This window comes from Oncorhynchus nerka, linkage group LG14 (genome assembly GCF_034236695.1).
Source record: "Oncorhynchus nerka isolate Pitt River linkage group LG14, Oner_Uvic_2.0, whole genome shotgun sequence".
NCBI lineage: Eukaryota > Metazoa > Chordata > Actinopteri > Salmoniformes > Salmonidae > Oncorhynchus > Oncorhynchus nerka.
Genome location: NC_088409.1, coordinates 20,188,518 through 20,212,771, shown reverse-complemented (window position 1 = coordinate 20,212,771; position 24,254 = coordinate 20,188,518). Strand labels below are relative to the sequence as shown.

The following is a 24,254-nucleotide window of genomic DNA, read 5'->3' as shown; positions in this document are numbered from 1 at the left end:
GCTTGTTAACCCTTTGCACGCTGCTGGGGGTGTGTGACAGACTTTCAAGCACCAAAATGATGTCAAGATCTCTATTCATCATTAACTATTTGCAAAATAACACCCAGTGTAGTAAAGGAACAGGTGAACGGAACCTGCTGGCTGCAGCTCCTACTGGCCCTGGAGCAGAGCTGGGCCTACTCTGTTATCTAGTTTTATAGCACCATAATAAGGTCATCACACTTCAGCAGAAGAGATGGTTGCTGGCAAGTTAGGTTAGTAAATGATGATGCCACTACAGCAGCCAATAGCTAATGTGTGGATGGTTTTAAGTACCACAATCCTTCTCTCATCTACCTTCACCTCCCTCCATCTTCTCTCTCTATCTACAGGGCCAATAACAGGAAGTGAATGAAGAGACAATATAAAATCAGACCCATTGTTTTAATTTGTAAAAACATATCACAGAGAAACTGAATTACAAAATGTACATCATCAACCCTGTGAAGAACATGTACAAAATACTGTGTAAACAAGTAGAAAAGCATTTGTAAAAAAAAAAAAAAGAGCCTGCCAAAGCTGTAAACACAATTAAACCACGCTAGTCACACAGCTACCAAGGCTGTTACATGCTAACAAGGCATGGCATACTATAGTCTATACCACTCAGGCTCAACTCTGGACCAGTTCCACGGCTTTTCTTCAGATTTAGAGCTGGGACACCAGGTGTGTGTAATTAATGATCAGGTAGAACAGAAAACTAGCTCCAGACCTCGTAGGGTAAGAGTTGAATACCCTTGTCACACTTTTCTCCATCTCTAGCAAACACAGCTCTGATTATTCAAATTGAATTCTAAATTGAAGATCATGATTAGTTGATTATTGGAGTCAGGTGTGTTAGCTGGGGCAAAACTTTGACACCAATCAGGCCCCCGAGAACTGGAATTGCCTGGTCTATACTTTCACCATTCTGACAGCAGAAACTAGATCAGGAATCTCTTGTCCACCAATGTTTTGTTGGCCAGGTTTCTCCGCCCAATACCGTTACGGATTAACCGAAAGATCTAGAATAGAAAATAAATAAAATGTTATTTTTTGCTGTTATACAACTAACACAAACAAAGACAAGTACACCCAATACCGACCATTTGCTGTACGTATGTGAGTACGCCTGCCAGTATGAAGCTCTGTGCTCCCAGGTCGACCACACAGAAGAAGAGCGTGTCAAAGATCAACAGAGTGGCTTCGTTCCCATAGAACAGCACGTCACTGAACGAATGGGACTCATCTGTTGAATAAAGACATATTTCAGAGGTCATACAGGTGCCCAGGCTTGTTCACAGACCACACTGCCATTTATCTGCAGCCCACACAGTGTGTGTAATGTAGTAACATAGACCGCATATTACTGTTGTATCTGCCATGTTTTGAGATATATACAGTACCAGTCAAAAGTTGACACACCTACTCATTCAAGGGTTTTACTTTATTTTTTACATTTTTCTATATTATAGAATAATAGTGAAGACATTAAAACTATGAAATAACACATATGGAATCATGAAGTAACCTAAAAAGTGTTAAATCAAAATATATTTTATATTTGAGATTCTTCAAAGTAGCCACCCTTTCCCTTGATGACAACTTTGCACACTCTTGACATTCTCTCAACCAGCTTCATGAGGTAGTCACCTGGATTGTATTTCAATTAACAGGTGTGCCTTGTTAAAAATGTATTTGTGGAATTTATTTCCTCCTTAATGCATTTGAGCCAATCAGTTGTGTTGTGACAAGGTAGAGGTGGTATACAGAAGATAGCCTTATTTGGTAAAAGACAAAGTCCATATTATGACAAGAACAGCTGAAATAAGCAGAGAGAAAAGACCGGTGTGCTTCACAGTGGGAACCACACATCATCTGTTCACCTACTCTGTGTCTCACAAAGACACAGCGATTGGAACCAAAAATCTCAAATTTGGACTCATCAGACCAAAGGAAATATTTCCACCAGTCTAATGTCCATTGCTCGTGTTTCTTGGCCCAAGCAAGTCTCTTCTTATTATTGGTGTCCTTTAGTAGTGGTTTCTTTGCAGCAATTCGTCCATGAAGGCCTGCATCACACAGTCTCCTCTGAACAGTTGATGTTGAGATGTGTCTGTTACTAAAACTCTGAAGCATTTATTTGGGCTGCAATTTCTGAGGCTAGTAACTAATTAACTTATCCTCTGCAGCAGAGGTAACTCTGGGTCTTCCTTTCCTGAGGTGGTCCTCGTGAGAGCCAGTTTCATCATCGAGCTTAATGGTTTTTGCAACAATTTCCGGATTGACTGACTTTCATGCTTAAAAGTAATAATGGACTGTCATTTCTCTTTGTTTATTTGAGCTGTTCTTGCCATAATATGGACTTGGTCTTTTACCAAATAGGGCTATCTTCTGTATACCACCCCTACCTTGTCACAACAAAAATGACTTACTCAAACGCATTAAGAAGGAAAGAAATTCCACAAATTAGCAAGGCACACTTGTTAATTGAAATGCATTCCAGGTGACTACCTCATGAAGCTGGTTGAGAGAATGTCAAGAGTGTACAAAGCTGTCATCAAGGTGGCTACTTTGTAGAATCTCAGATATATTTTGATTTAACACTTTTTTTGTTGGTTAGTACATGATTCAACGTGTTATTTCATAGTTTTGATGTCTTCACTATTATTCTACAATGTAAAAATAAAGAAAAACCCTTGAATGAGTAGGTGTGTCCAAACTTTTGCCTGGTACTGTATATACACATATAAACTATTGGAACCAAGATTGAAAAAGAAGTGATGTTGGCACAAGATGGAGGGAAGGTTGCAGCATAACCGTTGTAGAAGATGCTCTTGTCCATAGGCTCCATGAACTCCATCCCTATGACTCTCTCAAAAAACAGTTTGTCTCTCACAACGTATTCCATGTCCCGATGGGCCTACAGAGAATACAACATAACATCAGGAAAAGGTGTGTGAGAAAATATTTAGAACAGATCCCAGGAAGTGACTCATGGTGTGTTGTGTGTTTATATCTTACATGGTCTATGACAGATCCTAGGAAACTGTTCATTGTGTGGTATGTTGATATCTTACATGGTCTATGACAGATCCTAGGAAACGGTTCATTGTGTGGTATGTTTATCTTATCTTACATGGTCTATGACAGATCCTAGGAAACGGTTCATTGTGTGGTATGTTGATATCTTACATGGTCTATGACAGATCCTAGGAAACGGTTCATTGTGTGGTATGTTGATATCTTACATGGTCTATGACAGATCCTAGGAAACGGTTCATTGTGTGGTATGTTGATATCTTACATGGTCTATGACAGATCCTAGGAAATGTTTATATCTTACATGGTTCATTGTTCATTGTGGTATGTTTATCTTATCTTACATGGTCTATGACAGATCCTAGGAAACGGTTCATTGTGTGGTATGTTTATCTTATCTTACATGGTCTATGACAGATCCTAGGAAACGGTTCATTGTGTGGTATGTTTATCTTATCTTACATGGTCTATGACAGATCCTAGGAAACGGTTCATTGTGTGGTATGTTTATCTTATCTTACATGGTCTATGACAGATCCTAGGAAACGGTTCATTGTGTGGTATGTTTATCTTATCATACATGGTCTATGACAGATCCTAGGAAACGGTTCATTGTGTGGTATGTTTATCTTACATGGTCTTTGACAGATCCTAGGAAACAGTTCATTGTGTGGTATGTTTATCTTATCTTACATGGTCTATGACAGATCCTAGGAAACGGTTCATTGTGTGGTATGTTTATATCTTACATGGTCTTTGACAGATCCTAGGAAACAGTTCATTGTGTGGTATGTTTATCTTATCTTACATGGTCTATGACAGATCCTAGGAAACGGTTCATTGTGTGGTATGTTGATATCTTACATGGTCTATGACAGATCCTAGGAAACGGTTCATTGTGTGGTATGTTTATCTTATCTTACATGGTCTATGACAGATCCTAGGAAACGGTTCATTGTGTGGTATGTTGATATCTTACATGGTCTATGACAGATCCTAGGAAACGGTTCATTGTGTGGTAGGCTTTGGTGCTCTGGTCAAAGGGGTGTCCCGAGGCTGCGTCCACCAACCGCGATGGTCCATTTCTCTGTTAGAGACAAACACAGATATACCTTTGAACAAGGTAAATATTTCCATGCCCTTGAGTGTACCTGACCCATTGAACTCTACAAAGTAATCTGAAATTGTAGATCATGAAATGTGTTGTAACCTGAAATAATATCAAAACTACATTTTTAAAAGCTTCAGACAGAGGCACGTTAAAAGTGGTACAACGTAAGCATTTCGCTACACTCGCACTAACATCTGCTAACCATGTGTATGTGACAAATAAAATTGGATTTGATAGAAACACATGGCATAGAACAGACATGAATATCTTTCCTGTTGATTATGATGATCTCAAACAACACACAGACACACACAGCCCCACCCTGCTGAGGGGCTCCAGGATGCGGTCGTACTGCAGGCGTAGGCGGCTGGTGATGGAGATCTGGAAGGTCTGAGTGTCTGTGTTGGGAAGGAGACCTCTCTGACCACACAGAGACTCCTACAGAGAGAGAGAGGGAGAAAGGGTTGAATAGCTTTTTATATCGGAACGAAATACACACACACAAACTCTGTCTGTCTGTCTGTCTGTCTGTCTGTCTGTCTGTCTGTCTGTCTGTCTGTCTGTGTACATACGGCCTCTCTCTTGAGGTTGATGTTCATCTCCTCCATGTTGGTGTCAGCGTGGCCGTGGACGGAGCGCCCATGGATGTAGTAACCAAAACACCTGTGGGACAGCAGCAGCACCGAAATCTAAGACAGAAGAAAAACGTTGTTTAAATGACTGATAGCATTAAAACAGCAGCAGTTCATCAGCCCATCTCACTTTTACAAAATGTGCACGGCAGCTGAGACACTATGCTGGTGAGAGTGATACTCACGTTGCTGATAGAGCATAGGTCCACAAACTGACGGATCTTATCCTCCACAAAACGCTCATGGAAAGCAGTGAAGAAAATGATCTGCAGAGATAAAGTGAAAGACACACAGAGTGAGAAAGCCTGTCCAGAGACCCACTCTGGTAACAGGTCCGACCAACGTCTGCAGTTCATAGGGGTGTACCTACCTGCAGCAGTCCAATGCAGAGCCAGAGTGTGGCGGCCAGGCCATAGCGCAGCGTCAGGCTGTAGGGAGGGGAGTAGGACTGAGGGGGGCGCTGGAGATCTGACCAGGGGTCCCTAAGGGCCAGACTAGAGAAGCCAACCACCTAGACACACAGGGAGAGAGAAAGAGAGAGCAACAGAGAGAGCGTTAAGAAAGTGATTTTAAATGTATCAGGGGAGAGTGCTGCCATTTCTCTGATGGGAAAGAGAGAGTCACAGAGAGAGGCACAGAGGGACAGAGAGAGACAGAGACACAGACAAGGAGACAGAGGGACAGACAGAGACACACAGAGGGACAGACAAGGAGACAGAGGGGCAGAGAGCGACAGACACAAAGGGACAGACAAGGAGGCAGAGAGAGACATAGAGAGGGAAGGAAGATGTGTGTGTACCTCCAGTAGGAAAAGCACAGCCATGATCTGGAAGGTGGGGCTGATCTTGCGTATGGTTTGAATCTCATTCCACTCGTTGGCCACAAAGTAGGTCCTCCAGATGCTGACAGGAGAAGGGCTGTGATTCGCCTCACCGTTGCCATTGCCTGACAACAACCCAAATCATGGTCACGTCTAATTCAGAGACAAAGGGGTAAAACAACTTTCAGAGAAAAGGGGAAAAGGCGTTTTTTGACTACGTACCCTGGATGGTCTTGTTGGCTTTGCCGCGCGGTCTCTCCCAGTCTATGAAGAAGATATCCACTGACAACTGCTGGATCAGCTTATGGAGAAACTGCACAGTCTGGAGGACAGGAAGACAATTCAGACCAGTGGTATTCAGACTTTTTCAGCAGGGATCCCATTTCTATCGGCAGAATTTCTCGTGACCCCACCCCAAATATAATGACCAATATATCGATATCGGCCAATAATTCCACCGCTATTCGATAAATAGGATGAAAAAGGCAAATATGTTCCTTTTCCCCCCCAAATGTATTATTAGGATTAGGAGGCTCCAACACAAGGTTACCACAGGAAAGTGGGAAATCACTTCCTCAGCAAAACCTCTCACTATCCAAATCTGCATGTGCTTCAGGGAAGAGAACAGAACAAGTGACTTCTCAGCTGAAGTGTTTTCCCCGTAAAACCCAAGGGTTAATCTTTGACCGTGCATGTTTATGTTAATGTTGTTTTTCTGAACGTTGGGTCAGAATCTGTGTGTGGGTTTGGGTGTGTGCATGTGTGTTAAGTCATGTGGTCTTCCTAGGTGTGGATTGATGAGGCCTTCATATCTTCTATTATGCCATTGGCACCTATGCCGCCACCTTGGGAAAAACTGTCAGAAAAATAGATGATTTGTTTCATTAAATAATAGATAAGATCCTTGGCATCCTAACACTGATAGACATAGGAGTTGAAGTGCAAGTTTCAACAGATTCACCTATATTAACACCAGCCCTATTTTCCTGACAGTTTTCCTATAGGTGTGCCACAAAGCGGTAGTCTTAGCGTTGGCACACAAAACAAAAAAGTATTAGAATTTTGGAACTAGATGTTTCTGCACGTTTGAGGACGTTACAGCATGTTATCCCACCAGTGGTGAGAACCTGCTGTAGCTCTTATTACCATCATCTATGCCTTAGTTGGTTTTAGGTGGTTTGAACCAATTTATATACTTACACAACCTTAGAAATCTGTAAATTGACATTTTACATCAACAAATAACATTCAATTCATTTTTATCTCTTACAAAATTAGGAGAACCAATATAAATAATTTACTAAATCACATTTAATTTTTCAAATAATATGTACTGTAATCCCCACGCCCATTTAAAACAAAACATAATACTTTTTTAAAATGTGGTGACCCCACTGCAATTCCCCCGCGCCCACACTAGGGGTCGCTCCCCCGACTTCAAATACCACAATTTTAGACAAATAGAAGCATACAAACACAAGCTGTCAACAGGGTGGGATGGCCTCACCTTGAGAGCAAAGGCACAGCCCACATACGCCACAAACCTCTCCTCCTGCAGACCTGGTAACGGTAGCAGCACTGACACAAAATGCTGGGCCTAGACACACACACACACACACACACACACACACGTTTGAATGTTTTTAATGTTCTTGTGTGGGAGGGGGAGAGGAAAAGAGGAGGGGGGGAGAAGAGAAAGACTTGCCTCCACCGTCTGAGTGTGCAGCCCAGGAGAAGAAAGAAGAGAAAAACCTTGAATAAAATCAGAATCCGTATAAACAGGAGTAAAGACCAGAGACAGGTCAGAGGTAAAGGTGTACAAGAGAGGGAAAGGTCTGTTAGTGTGTGTGTGTGGTGGGCTGTGGTGTGGTGTGTGTCTGTCTGCGGGTGTCTCTGTCTACCTTATAGAAGATGAGCCAGTACAGGCCTGTTCCCACGGTGATGAAGAAGAAGACGTTAGCCAGATCACCAGCGTAAAACAACAGGAACTTCAATACGGTCTGAGAGCAAGAAAAAGAGGGGTGAGAGACAGAGAAAAATAGAGAAGGAGAGGCAGAGAGAGAGAGGTCAGGGAAAATATATGACAAACATGCAATCGAATTCTACATTTAAATAAATGCATTTGGGTGTTTAAAGTTAATGGTTACTTTCTACTTTTAAACTCAGACAAAACAGAGATGCTTGTTCTAGGTCCCAAGAAACAAAGAGATCTTCTGTTGAATCGGACAATTAATCTTAATGGTTGTACAGTCGTCTCAAATAAAACTGTGAAGGCCCTCGGCGTTACTCTGGACCCTGATCTCTTTTGACGAACCTATCAAGACTGTTTCAAGGACAGCTTTTTTCCATCTACGTAACATTGCAAAAATCAGAAACTTTCTGTCCAAAAATGATGCAGAAAAATTAATCCATGTTTTTGTTACTTCTAGGTTAGACTACTGCAATGCTCTACTTTCTGGCTACCTGGATAAAGCACTAATTAAACTTCAGTTAGTGCTAAATACGGCTGCTAGAATCCTGACTAGAAGCAAATAATTTGATCATATTACTCCAGTGCTAGCCTCCCTACACTGGCTTCCTGTTAAGGCAAGGGCTGATTTCAAGGTTTTACTGCTAACCTACAAAGCATTACATGGGCTTGCTCCTACCAATCTCTCTGATTTGGTCCTGCCGTACAGACCTACACGTACGCTACGGTCACAAGAAGCAGGCCTCCTAATTGTCCCTAGAATTTCTAAGCAAACAGCTGGAGGCAGGGCTTTCTCCTATAGAGCTCAATTTTTATGGAATGGTCTGCCTACCCATGTGAGAGACGCAGACTCGGTGTCAACTTTTAAGTCTTTACTGTAGACTCATCTCTTCAGTGGGTCATATGATTGAGTGTAGTCTGGCCCAGGAGTGTGAAGGTGAACGGAAAGTCTCTGGAGCAACGAACTGCCCTTGCCGTCTCTGCCTGGCCGGTTCCCCTCTCTCCACTGGGATTCTCTGCCTCTAACCCTTTTACAGAGGCTGAGGTTGAGTCACTGATGTGATCTTCCTGTCTGGGTTGGCGCCCCCCCTGGGTTGTGCCGTGGCGGAGATCTGTGTGGGCTATAATCGGGCTTGTCTCAGGATGGTAAGTTGGTGGTTGAAGATATCCTCTAGTGGTGTGGGGGCTGTCCTTTGGCAAATTGGGTGGGGTTATATCCTTCCTGTTTGGCCCTATCATCGGATGGGGCCACATTGTCTCCTGACCCCTCCTGTCTCAGCCTCCAGTATTTATGCTGCAGTAGTTTATGTGTCGGGGGGCTAGGGTCAGTTTGTTATATCTGGATTACTTCTCCTGTCTTATACGTTGTCCTGTGTGAATTTAATTCTCTCTTTCTTTCTCTCTCTCGGAGGACCTAAGCCCTAGGACCATGCCTCAGGACTACCTGGCATGATGACTCCTTGCTGTCCCCAGTCCAACTGGCCGTGCTGTTGCTCCAGTTTCAACTGTTCTACCTGTGGCTTTGGAACCCTGACCTGTTCACTGGACATGCTACCTGTCCCAGACCTGCTGTTTTCAACTCTCTAGAGACAGCAGGAGTGTTAGAGATACTCTTAATGATCGGCTATGAAAAGCCAACTGACATTTACTCCTGAGGTGCTGACTTGCTGCACCCTCGACAACTACTGTGATTATTATTATTTGACCATGCTGGTCATTTATGAACATCTTGGCCATGTTCTGTTATAATATCCACCCGGCACAGCCAGAAGATGACTGGCCACTCCTCATAGCTTGGTTTCTTCCTAGGTTTTGGCCTTTCTAGGGAGTTTTTCCTAGCCAACATGTTTCTACACCTGCATTGCTTGCTGTTTGGGGTTTTAGGCTGGATTTCTGTACAGCACTTTGAGATATCAGCTGATGTACGAAGGGCTTTATGAATACATTTGATTTGGTTAGAAGTCGGGGTTACAGGTTAAAGGTCAGGTACCTCCATGTCAATGAGAGGAGAGCCAATCCTCCTCTTCCAGCTGGCTGTCTTCACCAGGGAATACAGAACAGAAACGCCACCCAACACACCTAGGGCGATCTACACACACACACACAAATCATTATGGTCTTCACTATACATGCAATCGCAACAGCATTACCCTTCTCGTTCTCTGCCCCCTGGTTACTCACATCAGTCTTCATGTGAGCCTCAGTCTGGTCCATCTCATAGTCCACAGCAAACAACACCTAGAACACACAGAAGTTACAGTGGGATCAGGGATGTGTGTGTGTGTGTGTGTGTGTGTGTGTGTGTGTGTGATGTGTTACTCACAGAGACAGTCTGTGTGTTTGGGGCAGTGATGAGGACGTCTGAGTAGGTCACAGAGAGGAGAGGAGGGAACACCTGTCCCTTCTGAGTCCCTGGCACCAGCTGAAACCTATGTCATAATTACACACACATGTTTTCACACCCTGCTAACATTGATGAATGCGTGTAGTCCTACATGGAGGTGTGTTTGTGTGTGCAACTCACCCTATCCTGATGCTGCTTGCGATGCGTATGACTTTTGGCAGAGAGCCGAGGCTCTTCTCTCTCCCACTCAGAGTGTCCACCAGTAACACACGTCTCGATAGGTACCAGTCGTTCAAGTTACCTACACACACCAGTTATTCAAGATACTTGTTGAGGGAGAAAGGATTTAAAACAAATGTACCCCCTCCCACATTCACCTTGGTTGATGAACTTCCTGTTGTATTCTTGGTTGAGGTTGCGTGTGGGAAGAGGGAGCAGTCTCCTGTCCTCTCCTCGGCTCAGATCCACAAACACATCGTAGAATAAAGGCTCAGCATAAACACGCAACAGGTCTGCTATGGAGAGAACACACTACACACACAGACGTAATAGAATTGGCGCTAAGTGAGAACGCAAAACAACTGTCACCATGAGAAAACACCACAGCACATGTTGATGAGATAGAGACAGGGCTTGACTTGGGCAGGAGTTCACCAGATCTGAGTCCCGGCACCTCAAATGTTCTACTGCTCGAGTTCCTGTTCCTCTTATAGAATATTATCTCAAAAGTATTGTGGAGCTTCTGCACCTAAATACTGTATAAACAGTAGTGGCATCCAAAATGAGTACCGGAACCCATTTCAGTTCAAGTCAAGCACTGGATAGAGGTAGAAACTCACAGTCTCCTGGTAGGCCGTGCCAAAGGTGTAAGCTGCCTCCTGTCTCCTGGCGGTGTCTGGACAGAGCTGGGAGAGGAGATAGTCACTTTCCTCAAGTCAAAACTAATAATGATAACGACTGATCTATGACTGAGCTGTATCATGAAACACTGGCGTCTCAACACTGGAACCAGCAGTGTGATGGAAAGAAGAGCACCTTTAGGCTAGACTTGTGTGTCACTAAGGGCTCTGCTCCCAACCTCAGGTTGTTACAAATATTACTACAGTAGACAGCTCAGCTTGAAGGTCAATATGAATGGAAGTCATTATGAGACTGCAAAGTGTGGCAATGCAAGACTAGCCTTCACTAGTCAGGCTCAAGATGAACTTCCTGTTTTACCTGCAGGTTGTTTCCTCCCACTTTCTCCCATTGGAGGAAGTCTCCTCTGGCGTTGTAGACAGCAGCCACTAGGTTGATGTCTGTATTCTGAGAAAGAGAGACAACGCACATAGAATCGGAGTGATCATCATAGGTGTTATGGTAATAGTGTTGGGTCAATGTGCGTGTTACGGACCCTGTTGCGTCCCTTGAAGCTGAATCCAGTGGGAAGTGGCTCTGTCTGCAGCACGCGGTTGGCCAGACCCGGCTGGTCCCCGTAGTAAAGCCATGGGAGATTGGCTCTCCTAAAGTCACAGGGGCAGGAATGGACAGTTCCATTGACTTATCTACTCCAGATTTGACATTATTGGTTGAAAACAGTGGTTAGAAACTCCAGAGCAAGAGTAGATCTTCAGAAGATGTTTTAGGGGTTATAGGTTAGGGGTCAGGAAAGGGGTTAGAGGTTACCAGTAGGATATGTCCTGTGTAGATCCCAGGGCTGCGGTAGCTCTGAAGATGGTGTTGTAGAGACCACAGGCATCGTTGGCCACGCTGCTGAAGGAGTGCATGTTCATCACACACATGTTCCCCAATGCCTGGCATGCTGTCAGGTTAGTATACACCTGTACAATGCACACATACCAACACGATCAGGTCAGAGAACACCTGCAGGACACACCACACACACGGACAAGTGCACATAGATCGTCCAGGGACAGAAAGGTGAACAGGTATTTGAGAGGCTGTATATTTTACCAAGCAGGCAGCTGCTGAAGAGTAGAGGTTTGTGGAGAACCATGCTGATTGCACAGGAAGGGACTACAGGGGGAACATACCAAACAGTGTTACTATAACTCCACAGTCACATAACTACAGCAGGCTCACTGATGCTCTGGGCCCAGTTTTTCAAAAATTACAGTATCTACCTGGATTTTTCCTATCGGATAGGAATAAAACAGAGAAATAGAATGAATACAATGGAATACCCCATTCAAGTAAATTATTCGTTCTATTTCTATGCATTTAATCTTATCCAATAGACAAAATCCAGATAGATAACATTTGAAAAACTGGGCCCTGTTGTGTTGACTTACCAGCTCGGCATAGTTGACATTAGGGTTCACAACTGTAGGGAGGTTGTTGGGAGGGAAACACATACCTCCAGCCTGTAAAGAAACACGACATATGATTCACGGATGCTCTAGACTTGTATTTCATTTTAAACCCATACATGACACACACGCGTATTATAGAGGGTGGGCTCACCAGGATGTTGGAACCACACATACAGGACTGAGAGGTGTTGATGAGGGAAGCCTGGCATCTCTGACACCTGACAGAGACAAGAGCGCAGAGTCAGACAGAGACAGACAGACAGAGACAGGCAGAGTCAGACAGAGACAAGAGAGCAGTCAGACAGAGACAGCCAGAGACAGTTCAATCAGCAGATTCTTAACAAGTCATGCCATCTGAGAGTTTAGAGCAGAGACAGACAGAGACAGTCAGACAGACAGACGGTAAACGGTTCAGTCAGCAGAATCTTAACAAGTCATGCCATCTGAGAGTTTAGAGCAGAAATATCAGTTGTTCTGCAGGAAGACTTGGCTGTGTCTGGTACCTGTCTCTGTAGCTGTTAGGGGCTGAGAGGGCAGGTTCAGCTCCGTTACACACCTCACACCTGGCCTCTTCCAGAGGGTTCCCCTGGACATCCCGCTCCACTACAACAATACAACATTAGCATCACACAGCGGCGCACCATAAACACCATCACATCCCCTGTAGACGTGGTTCCTCCAGCTGCTGTCTCACCCAGTATACTCCCAGTTTTACTCACCCAGTATACTCCCAGTTTTACTCACCCAGTATACTCCCAGTTTTACTTTGCCCTACACCCAAACAAGGGCACTGCGTTCATCCACCTCTGGCCTGCTCGCCTCCCTACCACTGAGGAAGTACAGTTCCCGCGCAGCCCAGTCAAAACTGTTCGCTGCTCTGGCCCCCCAATGGTGGAACAAACTCCCTCACGACGCCAGGACAGCGGAGTCAATCACCACCTTCCGGAGACACCTGAAACCCCACCTCTTTAAGGAATACCTAGGATAGGATAAAGTAATCCTTCTCACCCCCCCCCCTTAAAATATTTAGATGCACTATTGTAAAGTGGCTGTTCCACTGGATGTCTTAAGGTGAACGCACCAATTTGTAAGTCGCTCTGGATAAGAGCGTCTGCTAAATGACTTAAATGTAATGTAAATGTACTCCCAGTTTTACTCACCCAGTATACTCCCAGTTTTACTCACCCAGTACACTCCCAGTTTTACTCACCCAGTACACTCCCAGTTTTACTCACCCAGTACACTCCCAGTTTTACTCACCCAGTACACTCCCAGTTTTACTCACCCAGTACACTCCCAGTTTTACTCACCCAGTACACTCCCAGTTTTACTCACCCAGTATACTCCCAGTTTTACTCACCCAGTATACTCCCAGACGGGCACTGACAGGTTCCCTGCTCAGTCAGACTGCCCGGACAGAGGATACACCCATAGCCATCCTCTGTTACTGCCTACAGGAGACAGGCAGAACAACACATGCAGTTCAGCACCAGTGTGGGCTGCTGAGGGGAGAACAGCTCATAATAATGTCTGGAACGTAGCAATGATGTAACCATGTGTTTGATACCATTCCCCTTATTCCTCTCCAGCCATTACCATGAGCTGTCTTCCCCAACTACGGTGCCACCAAGCTCCTGTGTTCAGCACACTTCCCAGGACAATCTGTATTGACTGAGACCTTTAAACTGGTCGGTGAATGATAAGTCAATTGAAATAGCACTGTATTATATGGTGTGATCATCTACTGTCTAGTAGTACGGAATAAGAACATACCGTTTTTTCTAGTGGACACTGCTGACAGGTGATGGAAGCTCCGTTGGTGGCGAGAACTCTGAACCCAGTCACACATTCACAAGACAGACCTGATGAAAGGAGGAGAGGGTAATTGGTTAACACAAGACATTATAACAGTGGACACAGCTGTAGGTTACGTTGTAAACCATCAGTGCCATTTCTCTCAGCAAACAATACTTGCAGCAATCTTATTGACTGATGAACCAGCTAACATAGTCTACATATAGGACAATGCAACTAGCAGGCCAGTTTACAATATATTAGCTGCATTATTATCCAATTCTAACCAGCTAGCTAACCAGGTGGTTTACTGCAATACATTCCTCCCTTATGATTCGCTACTGCTGTAGTTAAGTACTATTTAGCAAAGAAGGTTGAGCCTGTTCTATTCGTACACGTAACGTTTTAAACAAAGCGATTGACTCTACAACAAACCCAGACTGGAGTGGATTAGCCTACTGCTAATTAGGTAGCCCGTTAGTCACAGTACACCCAACAACACCATTGATAACGCACCAGTTGCACTCGTACTCTGGTTCGGTCCGCATTTCACACAGGACTGACTGGAGATGTCGTAGAACTGTTCCACGCTGCAGTCTGAAGGACGCTGAAACGAAATCGTAAACTGCTGGGAGTGAAGTAGGTTTGATTTTATTGTTAGAAATAGTGCCAATCCGCACACAAGTAGCATCCCCGTTGCCATGGTAGAGAAACTGACTTCCTGTTATTTTACCCACAACCCTTTCTGTCTTTTGGGGCGTGTGCTCGCGCCACTTTTCTTGCGCCTCCCTACTTCCCCATAAAATGCGCACATGTGGCAGCTCGTGCACAGTTAATGTGTTGTCGGGCTCTTAAAGGGACAATATTTCGACCTATCAGCATCACACACAATTACGATATAAAAGGTTAAAATACAGAGGAGGCAGAGTTGTTATGGTTTTCACCTGGTAAGTAATTTGAGGAGTTGAGCTGTTTCAAATATTCTTAAATGTCTCATTTCACAGCCACGGTGCCTCGGGGCTAACTAGCTTGCCAACCAGGTGGTCATCATAATAATGTACAGCGTGTCAGCGTTCATCAGTTGTGTTGTTGGTTACTTAACGTGTTTAATTTCTCTGGAAAATCTGGAATTTGGATGTTCTTAATATAAGTAAAAGATGTGCCCATTTAAATGTTTATCCTTTTGTTGCTGTTATTAATGTATTAAATAACTATTTATGCTTCATGTTAAAGACACTTTTTTGTATCCGTTTCCAGACCTCTGTTTGCCAGATAAAAGTTAAATATGACCATGTACTTCGGTTGCAGGGTCTGAATATTGAGGCCGGGGCTGAAGACATACGAAGATTCTTTACCAACTTCTACATCCCAGAAGGTGGTGTGTGTATATACACTGCTCAAAAAAATAAAGGGAACACCTAAACAGCACAATGTAACTCCCAAGTCAATCACACTTCTGTGAAATCATACTGTCCACTTAGGAAGCAACACTGATTGACAATACATTTCACATGCTGTTGTGCAAATGGAATAGACAACAGGTGGAAATTATAGGCAATTAGCAAGTCACCCCCAATAAAGGAGTGGTTCTGCAGGTGGTGACCACAGACCACTTCTCAGTTCCTATGCTTCCTGGCTGATGTTTTGGTCACTTTTGAATGCTGGCGGTGATTTCACTCTAGTGGTAGCATGAGACTACAACCCACACAAGTGGCTCAGGTAGTGCAGCTCATCCAGGATGGAACATCAATGTGAGCTGTGGCAAGAAGGTTTGCTGTGTCTGTCAGCGTAGTGTCCAGAGCATGGAGTCGCTACCAGGAGACAGGCCAGTACATCAGGAGACGTGGAGGAGGCCAACAACCCAGGGGCAGGACCGCTACCTCCGCCTTTGAGCAGGAGGAGCACTGCCAGAGCCCTGCAAAATGACCTCCAGCAGGCCACAAATGTGCATGTGTCTGCTCAAACGGTCAGAAACAGACTCCATGAGGGTGGTATGAGTGCCCGACGTCCACAGGTGGCGGTTGTGCTTACAGTCCAACACCGTGCAGGATGTTTGGCATGTGCCAGAGAACACCAAGAATGGCAAATTTGCCACTGGCGCCCTGTGCTCTTCACAGATGAAAGCAGGTTCACACTGAGCCCATGTGAATGACGTGACAGAGTCTGGAGACGCCGTGGAGAACGTTCTGCTGCCTGCAACATCCTCCAGCATGACCGGTTTGGCGGTGGGTCAGTCATGGTGTGTGGTGGCATTTCTTTGGGGGCCCGCACAGCCCTCCATGTGCTCGCCAGAGGTAGCCTGACTGCCATTAGGTACAGAGATGAGATCCTCAGACCCCTTGTGAGACCATATGCTGGTGCGGTTGGCCCTGGGTTCCTCCTAATGCAAGTCAATGCTAGACCTCATGTGGCTGGAGTGTGTCAGCAGTTCCTGCAAGAGGAAGGCATTGATGCTATGGACTGGCCCGCCCGTTCCCCAGACCTGAATCCAATTGAGCACATCTGGGACATCATGTCTCGCTCCATCCACCAACGTCACGTTGCACCACAGACTGTCCAGGAGTTGGCGGATGCTTTAGTCCAGGTCTGGGAGGAGATCCCTCAGGAGACCATCCGCCACCTCATCAGGAGCATGCCCAGGTGTTGTAGGGAGGTCATACAGGCACATGGAGGCCACACACACTACTGAGCCTCATTTTGACTTGTTTTAAGGACATTACATCAAAGTTGGATCAGCCTGTAGTGTGGTTTTCCACTTTAATTTTGAATGTGACTCCAAATCCAGACCTCCATGGGTTGTTAAATTTGATTTCCATTGATAATTTGTGTGATTCTGTTGTCAGCACATTCAACTATGTAATAAGAATATTTCATTCATTCAGATCTAGGATGTGTTATTTTAGTTTTCCCTTGATTTTTTTGAGCAGTGTATTATAGAAGGATACCTTGGTGAAGCGTTCATTGTGTTCACTACAGAGGGAGATTTGGGGCAGCAGGGTAGCCTATTGGTTAGAGCGTTGGACTAGTAACCGAAAGGTTGCAAGTTCGAATCCCCGAGCTGACAAGGTACAAATCTGTCGTTTGAAAATAAGAATTTGTTCTTAACTGACTTGCCTAGTAAAATAAAATAAAGATGGCTATCACTCAATGAGGCGCTCTGGAACTCTTCTTAGAAAGTCTGCGGTGACCCTACATATTAGTAGCATTGCAGAACTGCAATGAAAAATGGAGTCCAAACTACAGAGGGAGAAGCTCCTTCCACCGGCAGCGCCCTTGCCCAACCCTGCCACAGCCCTACTGTTCGGCCTTGTTGCTGTTATCCAAGGACTGCAGTCTAATCAGCCAGGAGAGCACAACAAAGCGACAGCAGCACCTGGTCCTGTGCTCAGCGCTGTCGCTAGTGCAACTGTCGGTCCTGTGCTCAGGACTAAAAACACAGCTGTGCCTGTTACTAGTCCAACGCTCTAACCACTAGGCTACCCTGCCCCCCCAAACCAGCTAAGGAGACCAGAAGAGGCTTACAGGCCAAGACCAGGCTACGTCAAGCTCTTTGGCCTGCCAAAAACTGTCACCAGCCAGGAGATCTGCCACTTCTTCAAAGGCCTGTTGGTCCAGGATGTTACAGCTAATGTGAAGCTGGGCGTGAGACAGGGCTGCCTTGTAAAGTTTGGGCCCAGGACGCATGTGATGCTCTAAGCTTCAACCACCAGCAACTGGGCCACATCAGCGTGAAGGTCTGTGGGGCCTCTGAGGAGATGTGGAGCTATGCCATCCAGCAGTGTCAGAACCCTTCATATGACCCCTTGGAAAACCCCTTGTATAGGCCCACAACTCAGAGAGATAGAACCTTGTACAACCCCCAAGAAATACCCTCGTATACAATCCAGAGATGGACCCTCATTAGAATCCAAGGAAATGCAGCACCAGGAAAGGGCAAGGCCCTCATACAGAACCCAAAGACCAATCTTGTATGAGCCTGACAGAGAAACACACAGGATCTGGGCCAAGAGGCGCTCTGAGGACAGGTCACAGTCAGCGAAGAGGCCCAGATCCTGTGAGTCCCCGAGCATGGAGTACTATATTATGGCCAAAAAATCTATTCAAAACAATAACGAAGAATGAGATAAAATAATTGTTTGGCTGTCCAAACATCGCCAACAGCAAAATATTACACTTACTATATAAGGATAGAGAGAGGACAGATACAGCGTTTGTAATATTCGACCAAACGGAAGACTACGTTTATGCTTTGAACCTCAACGGCTGCCATGTTGGTTCCCAAGCCATAGACATCTCATCTGTCACCAAGGAGAAGATGCAAGCCATGTTGTCAACTGGAGACACCATGGCAACCCCAAGACAACACCAGCAGTGTCAGAGCGAAGCGAGGAGAAACATCAGATTGAGAGACCCAGGGTGAGACCGTTTCCCACAGCACAGACGTGTGTTTACGTACGAAACCGCCAGTCATACGTGATGAAAGTGGGAATCATTTTTTCCCCCTGCGAACTTCCTCTGACTGAACAGTTTATCTACATTCTGCGTGATCAAGATGGCAATGGCATCGGTGAGGCTGTGGCTCAGTTTAAAACTGAGGATTTTGCCACACAGGCCCAGAAACGACATGGCAAGACATATCTGGGGACCAGAGTGCTGCTCACCTGTATCAGCTTCCAGCAGATGGAGGACATTTTGACAAGGAATGCGTAAGGAAAGACGACCTACTCCTCATATTTACATTTGTCATTTAGCAGACGCTCTTATAGAGCGACTTACAGTAGTGAGTGCATACTTTTTTTCTACTGGTCCCCCGTGGGAATTAAAACCCAAACCTTAGCGTTGCAAGCGCCATGCTATACCAACTGAGAATTACTGGACAACTGTTGACCAGAGCCACATGGGGATCTGGTTGGAAGTAGTGGACTCTATGGGGGATAGGGTGTCATCTGAGATTGTCCCTAAAACTGGCACTGGAATGAGCATCCTTGAGTCATAGTGGCTTTGAGAAGTGTTAACCCCATACCCTCCAGTCAGTCAACAGTTACATTTGGACAAGTCTAAACTGGATATGAGTCAATATCCATTGTTCTTGAATGATTCCAACTTTAATTTCAAGACCTCCCATGGTATAGAGACCCTTTAATATTTCTATAATACCAATGGCGGCAAATCATTCTACACCTACATGTTGATTTAAATGCATTTCAAACTGCAACATTGACCATGTTTGAAAACCAGCAACAGCATATCAGGCAACAGGACAGCATTTAATTTCTCTTCCTACATTCCTTATTTCTTTTATTGGAATTTTCATTCCAAAAATTACTTTATGAAACCAATATTTGTTTATTTTTGGCACTAATTAAACGTGACCCGATTCTGTTACCAAAGTGACCTGATTTTGATTAACTCTTAAACTGTTTTCAATTATGCTAGTATGTCAATTCACTCCGTTTATGGTAGATTTAAGGTCAACTTGAGAGCCAGCAACATTTCTCACACAACTGGAGAAGCATAGATGACACCACAGAGTTTATTTTCAGTTCCCTATTTTGTTGGATCAGATAAAATACAACTCATGGAATCCCCTGGGTGATGCAGTTCTAGTTTTACAGTGAAGGAACAACATCCTCCATACTGGGCATTTGGAAAGTACTCTAAAATGGATTAAATACATTTTGCCCCTCAATCTACACACAATAACCGATATGGCCAAAGCGAAAACTGTTTTTTTAGAAATGTTTGCAAATTACAAATAAGAAAACATACCAAAATTGAGCTCTGGTGCATCCTGTTTCCATTGATCATCCTTGATGTTTCTGCAACTTGTTTGGAGTCCACCTGTGGTAAATTAAATTGATTAGAGATGATTTGGAAAGGCATACCAGTCTATATGTCCCACAGTTGACAGTACATGTCAGAACAAGACGTTTGGAACCACCAAGACTTCGAGCTGGCAGCAGTCGGGGCCTGGGCCAGGGAGGTGACTGGTCACTGGCGCTCTGTCAGTGACCATCAGGTTGATGGTCACTGACAGAGCGCCAGAGTTCCCCTGTGGAGAAACTTCCAGACGGACAACCATCTCGGCAGCACTCCACCAATCAGGCCTTTATGGTAGAGGCCAGATGGAAGCAACTCCTCAGTAAAGGCACAAGACAGCCCACTTGGTGTTTGCTAAAATGCACCTGGTCTGATGAAACCAAGGTTTAACTCTTTGGCCTGAATGCCAAGCGTCACATCTGGTGAAAACCTGGCACCATCCCTACGGTGAAGTATGGTGGCAGCATCATGCTGTGGGGATGTTTTACAATGGCAGGGAGACTCGTCAGGACCATGCGAAAGACGAACAGAGCAAAGTAGAGAGCCTTGATGAAAACCTGCTCCAGAGTGCTCAGGACCTGACTGGGGCAAAGGTTCAATTTCAACAGGACAACAACCCTAAGCACACAGTCAAGACAACCCAGGAGTGGCTTCAGAACAAGTCTCCATGTCCTGGAGTGTCCCAGCCAGAGCCCGGACTTGAATCCAAGCAAACGTCTCTGGAGAGACCTGAAAATAGCTATGCAGTGATGCTCCCTGTCCAATCTGACATACTAAAGACAACTCGAGGCTGTAATTGCTGGCAATGGTGCGTCAACAAATTACTGAGTAAAGGGTCTGAATACTTAAGCAAATATATTTCAGTTTAATTCATTTACAAACATTTCCAAAAACCTGTTTTTACTTACTGGGTAGTGTGTGTAGATTAATACATTTTAGAATACAGCTGTAACGTAAGAAAAATGTGGAAAAAGTCAGGGTCTGAATACTTTCCAAATGCACCACACATTCTGGGATTCCCCACAAAAGGGCTTTAATACAGACACAACTACTCAGTTTCATCAGCTGTCAGGGTGGCTGGTCTCAGACGATCCCACAAGTGAAGCCAGGTGTGGAGAAAAACAGCGATGACAAGCTCAACTCAAAACAGCAGTCAGTACATCAGTAACCCATTTACCGCCAAACATCTGTTTCCTTAAACATTACACTTGTTTTCTATCAAACACTTCATTTCTAAACAGACAAGATTTGTCCAAGAAACCACAGTAAAATAAATGCCAAAATCACATGAATACAGACAATGGTTAAAACTAAAAGTCAAACTTTAGTCCAACCTATGCATGTCAAAAGAAGTTAGGTAAAAACAAAGTCTGCACTAATAAGTACACAATTGTATCAGTTTCTACTTTGAAGGAAAATTATATAAAATAAAAATGTTCAGTGGCTAGACAGACAGCTGCAGACCCCATGGACTCAGGGTATATCTTGGGGGTGAGACGGAGGATGGGTTACGTGGGGATGGATCAGTTAGTTGTAGTACCTGGATGGACCATCAGTATCTGGAAGGGCCTGCAGAGGAGATAAAATAGGTGACTGATGTACTGTAGGTTATTTCTGAACCAAACTACAGCCATTAAAAGGCTGGACGTGTGTATTTCATTTGTCAACTGGGGCCGTGCGTACCAGAGAGGTTCCCAGAGAAGCCACCTGAGAAGCGGTCACTACTGCTAGACATTCTGGGAGAATCGGAGTAGCTCATGGAGCCCAGCGACAAACCGCTCTTCATACTAGGACCCTGCTGTAGACAAACACACATACACTGAATCGAGGAGAACATCAAAGGGGACAAACTACTGAGGAATTCTTTGGTTTCCTGAATCACACCATCTACCTTACGACTGTATGGGAGTACACAAGGAACAGGTTTAGCCACAGTAAGGACGTGTGCTGTCAGAACACAGAAGGTTCTAGAGCACTGCCATAATGAACAGCAATAACTCACAGACTGAACAGACAGGAAATGGGTTAAAGGACTGAATCAAGTGACGTTTATCCTCACGTCACCAGTTCCTGTTGCAGGAAGCACCTGAGAGCTGCTTGTTGCACTGGTATTGCAGCTGACAGAGAACAGTGTGTGTGTGTGTGTGTGCTGCATACCGAGGAAACACTCCTAAGTCTGTAGTCCATTAGGACATCTGTCAGCTTCTGTGTCACCTTCAGCACAATCTGAGCATCACCCTCGTTCTCGATCTGGAAATTGTCCTACACACAGGAAACAGACCCTCACACACACAGCATGTTTAAATAACACGAGAAAGCATAGTTTCACACACAGTTCCACTCACCAGGTATTTGAGTAGCGTGGTCGGAAGGCTGCTGGTTTCAGGTACAGCTCCCATCAACCCTTGGCCTGATCCACTTCCCATCTGTCCCCCTCTGAACTCATCAGGGTAGCGGCTTTCCGGACTCTCCCCCAACAACCCCTCCTGGCCAAAGCTTCCATCCCTTCCCCCTCCCAGCCCAAAGCCATCGGCTGAACCCCCTAGCCTCTGCCCCCCCGTATTGTCAGGGTAGCCTCGGAAGCTCATGTCCCTTTTCTGGAAAGCCGTGGAGCGAGGCAGGGGGTCAGAGTAGCCCCCCATACCACCCACGGGGTAGTTGAGGCCGCCGCCTTGGAGAGGGAACTCCCTGGGAACAGAGGCTCTGCAAACCTGCCACCTAGAGGGAGACAAAAGAATGCATTTGGACTACTACACAACACTGCATCCCAACATAGACCAGTCAAGCACACAATAAAGATCTTATCACCTCAGCAATCTCTGTTAACCCGGAAGTAAAATCTCAAGTAATTTGGAGTTGCGTGATTATTTATACTTGTTTGAAATTGCAAACAAACTCTCAACAACCCCCCCCCCCCCCCGACACACTGGAGGCGAAGCAGGTTAAGCACCGCCTTTACCCAATAAGGCCAAATAACCAGTGATGAAAAACAAAACCGGAACTAATGCTGCTCGGATCTCATGCATCCCATTCAGTTCTTGAAGATTATCTCAGTCTACATTCAGAATCTGCCCACGGGAGATTAATCACCTCAGAGGCAACCTTACACTTCTCCCCCACACACTCACCTGGTTTTGGTCCTCTAGCTCCCATTCCTCCTGGCCCTCCCATCCCTCCTGGTGGCCCCATGTTGGGGATTGCTGAACCTGTGATGACAGGGAGATATGTCAGAACCACAGTACATTTAAAAACAGACCGAGCACAATGAGATTCAGACAAACTTGAGAATAAACATAGAAAAACGTACGTAGTCCTGCAAACGCTTGGACCTCACTGGGCTCCTTCAGAATCACCTGAAAACACCATACAGAATCAATTCAATAACCAACATCACCAGAGAGGTCACAGTGTTTTATTTTCCTCATCCATAACTTTCTGCTCCCCCTTCTCACCTTTAGCTGTCCCCTGCCCTCTGCCCTCTCCAGCTCTGCTGCTGCTTCTTTCACCTTCTTCCTCACTTCATGGTCCTTTGTGGCAGCATCTTCCTTAAAGGGCATCTTGGCAGAATGATTTTGCTTCTGGAGAACAGATGAGACCATACAGTTACACAGCATCATAGCACAGACCTGTAGATCCAACAGCCTTTTACAGGGACTTATACTGTGAAAGTTAAGTGACACACACACAGCCTCACCATGTATCTGAAGGAGTGCTTCCAGCCCTTGATGTGAGCCAGCATGTCAGTCTGCAGACGGCTTACCTTCTTGCAGAGTTTACACTGGTAATGGGGTGGGACTGACTTACTAGGGCTCCGGTACTCCCACACATACTGAAGACCTGCAGAACATGAGTGACAGCTCTATCAAACAACCATGGGCAATGAAACATCGCAACAACCAATCATAGACTTGAAAAACAAATCATTGAGCCCCATGAAGCCTATATTAGTGAAAGAGTGCAATGGAGTGACTTGACTTAAATCTCTTGGACCCTTGGCATAGGGCTACTACCATGGTACAATGAGTAGGTACTCACCAATGACAGTCTCACCAGTGATGGCCTTCAACTGTTTGGTCAAGGAGGGGATGGTCTGTACATTTCCTGCCTTGGTGGTGAACACTGGGAAACGCACAGAAGTCAACAAAGCACAAACATGGCAGAGACTGCATAATGAGATCGCCATCCTACCCACGGACAGGTGAGACCAAAGGGTCCACACGTCCAGTCAACTGACCAGCAGACAGCCAATAGCCGAAGAGCCTCATACTTCACGAAGTGAAGCACTTCAAAAGAAGGTATAGCTTTAAAAAGGTCACTGTGCATTCCTTACACAACCCCCCAGTCAAAAGACTTGTAGTGGAGTTTAGAGGTCCTTCATTTACTGAACAACAG

The 24,254-nt window shown here is 45.1% G+C and overlaps 1 protein-coding gene, 1 long non-coding RNA gene and 1 pseudogene across 3 annotated transcripts; 2 read left to right on the top strand and 1 right to left on the bottom strand.

Moving 5' to 3' along the window:
• Nucleotides 1-404: 404 nt before the first annotated feature.
• LOC115124318 (meckelin) lies at nt 405-22,426 on the bottom strand. 2 transcript variants are annotated; one of them, XM_065027712.1, is made up of 32 exons: nt 22,208-22,426; nt 22,020-22,124; nt 21,546-21,660; nt 19,812-21,431; nt 14,559-14,649; nt 14,022-14,110; nt 13,609-13,699; nt 12,752-12,851; nt 12,400-12,466; nt 12,228-12,299; nt 11,890-11,952; nt 11,602-11,756; nt 11,330-11,438; nt 11,155-11,241; nt 10,776-10,841; nt 10,314-10,467; nt 10,117-10,237; nt 9,916-10,021; nt 9,774-9,830; nt 9,583-9,681; nt 7,525-7,623; nt 7,131-7,220; nt 5,846-5,945; nt 5,603-5,748; nt 5,174-5,314; nt 4,989-5,069; nt 4,744-4,860; nt 4,493-4,609; nt 4,040-4,147; nt 2,839-2,941; nt 1,125-1,267; nt 405-1,043 (listed from the first exon to the last, which is right to left on the bottom strand). In XM_065027712.1, exons 4-32 carry the CDS (start codon nt 19,923-19,925, stop codon nt 963-965), a joined length of 2,967 nt encoding a protein of 988 aa, XP_064883784.1. In that variant the 5' UTR covers nt 19,926-21,431; nt 21,546-21,660; nt 22,020-22,124; nt 22,208-22,426; the 3' UTR covers nt 405-962. The 2 variants fall into 2 exon arrangements, with proteins under 2 accessions (XP_064883784.1, XP_064883785.1); XM_065027713.1 differs by lacking the exons at nt 13,609-13,699; nt 14,022-14,110; nt 14,559-14,649; ... (2 more) ...; nt 22,020-22,124; nt 22,208-22,426 and adding an exon at nt 12,993-13,207.
• LOC115124320 (uncharacterized) lies at nt 14,836-15,478 on the top strand. The gene is made up of 2 exons (XR_010465737.1): nt 14,836-14,989; nt 15,351-15,478. It is a non-coding gene; the product is annotated as an uncharacterized LOC115124320 (long non-coding RNA).
• Nucleotides 17,514-21,267, top strand: LOC135574913 (RNA-binding protein 12B-like; annotated as a pseudogene).
• Nucleotides 22,427-24,254: the final 1,828 nt, after the last annotated feature.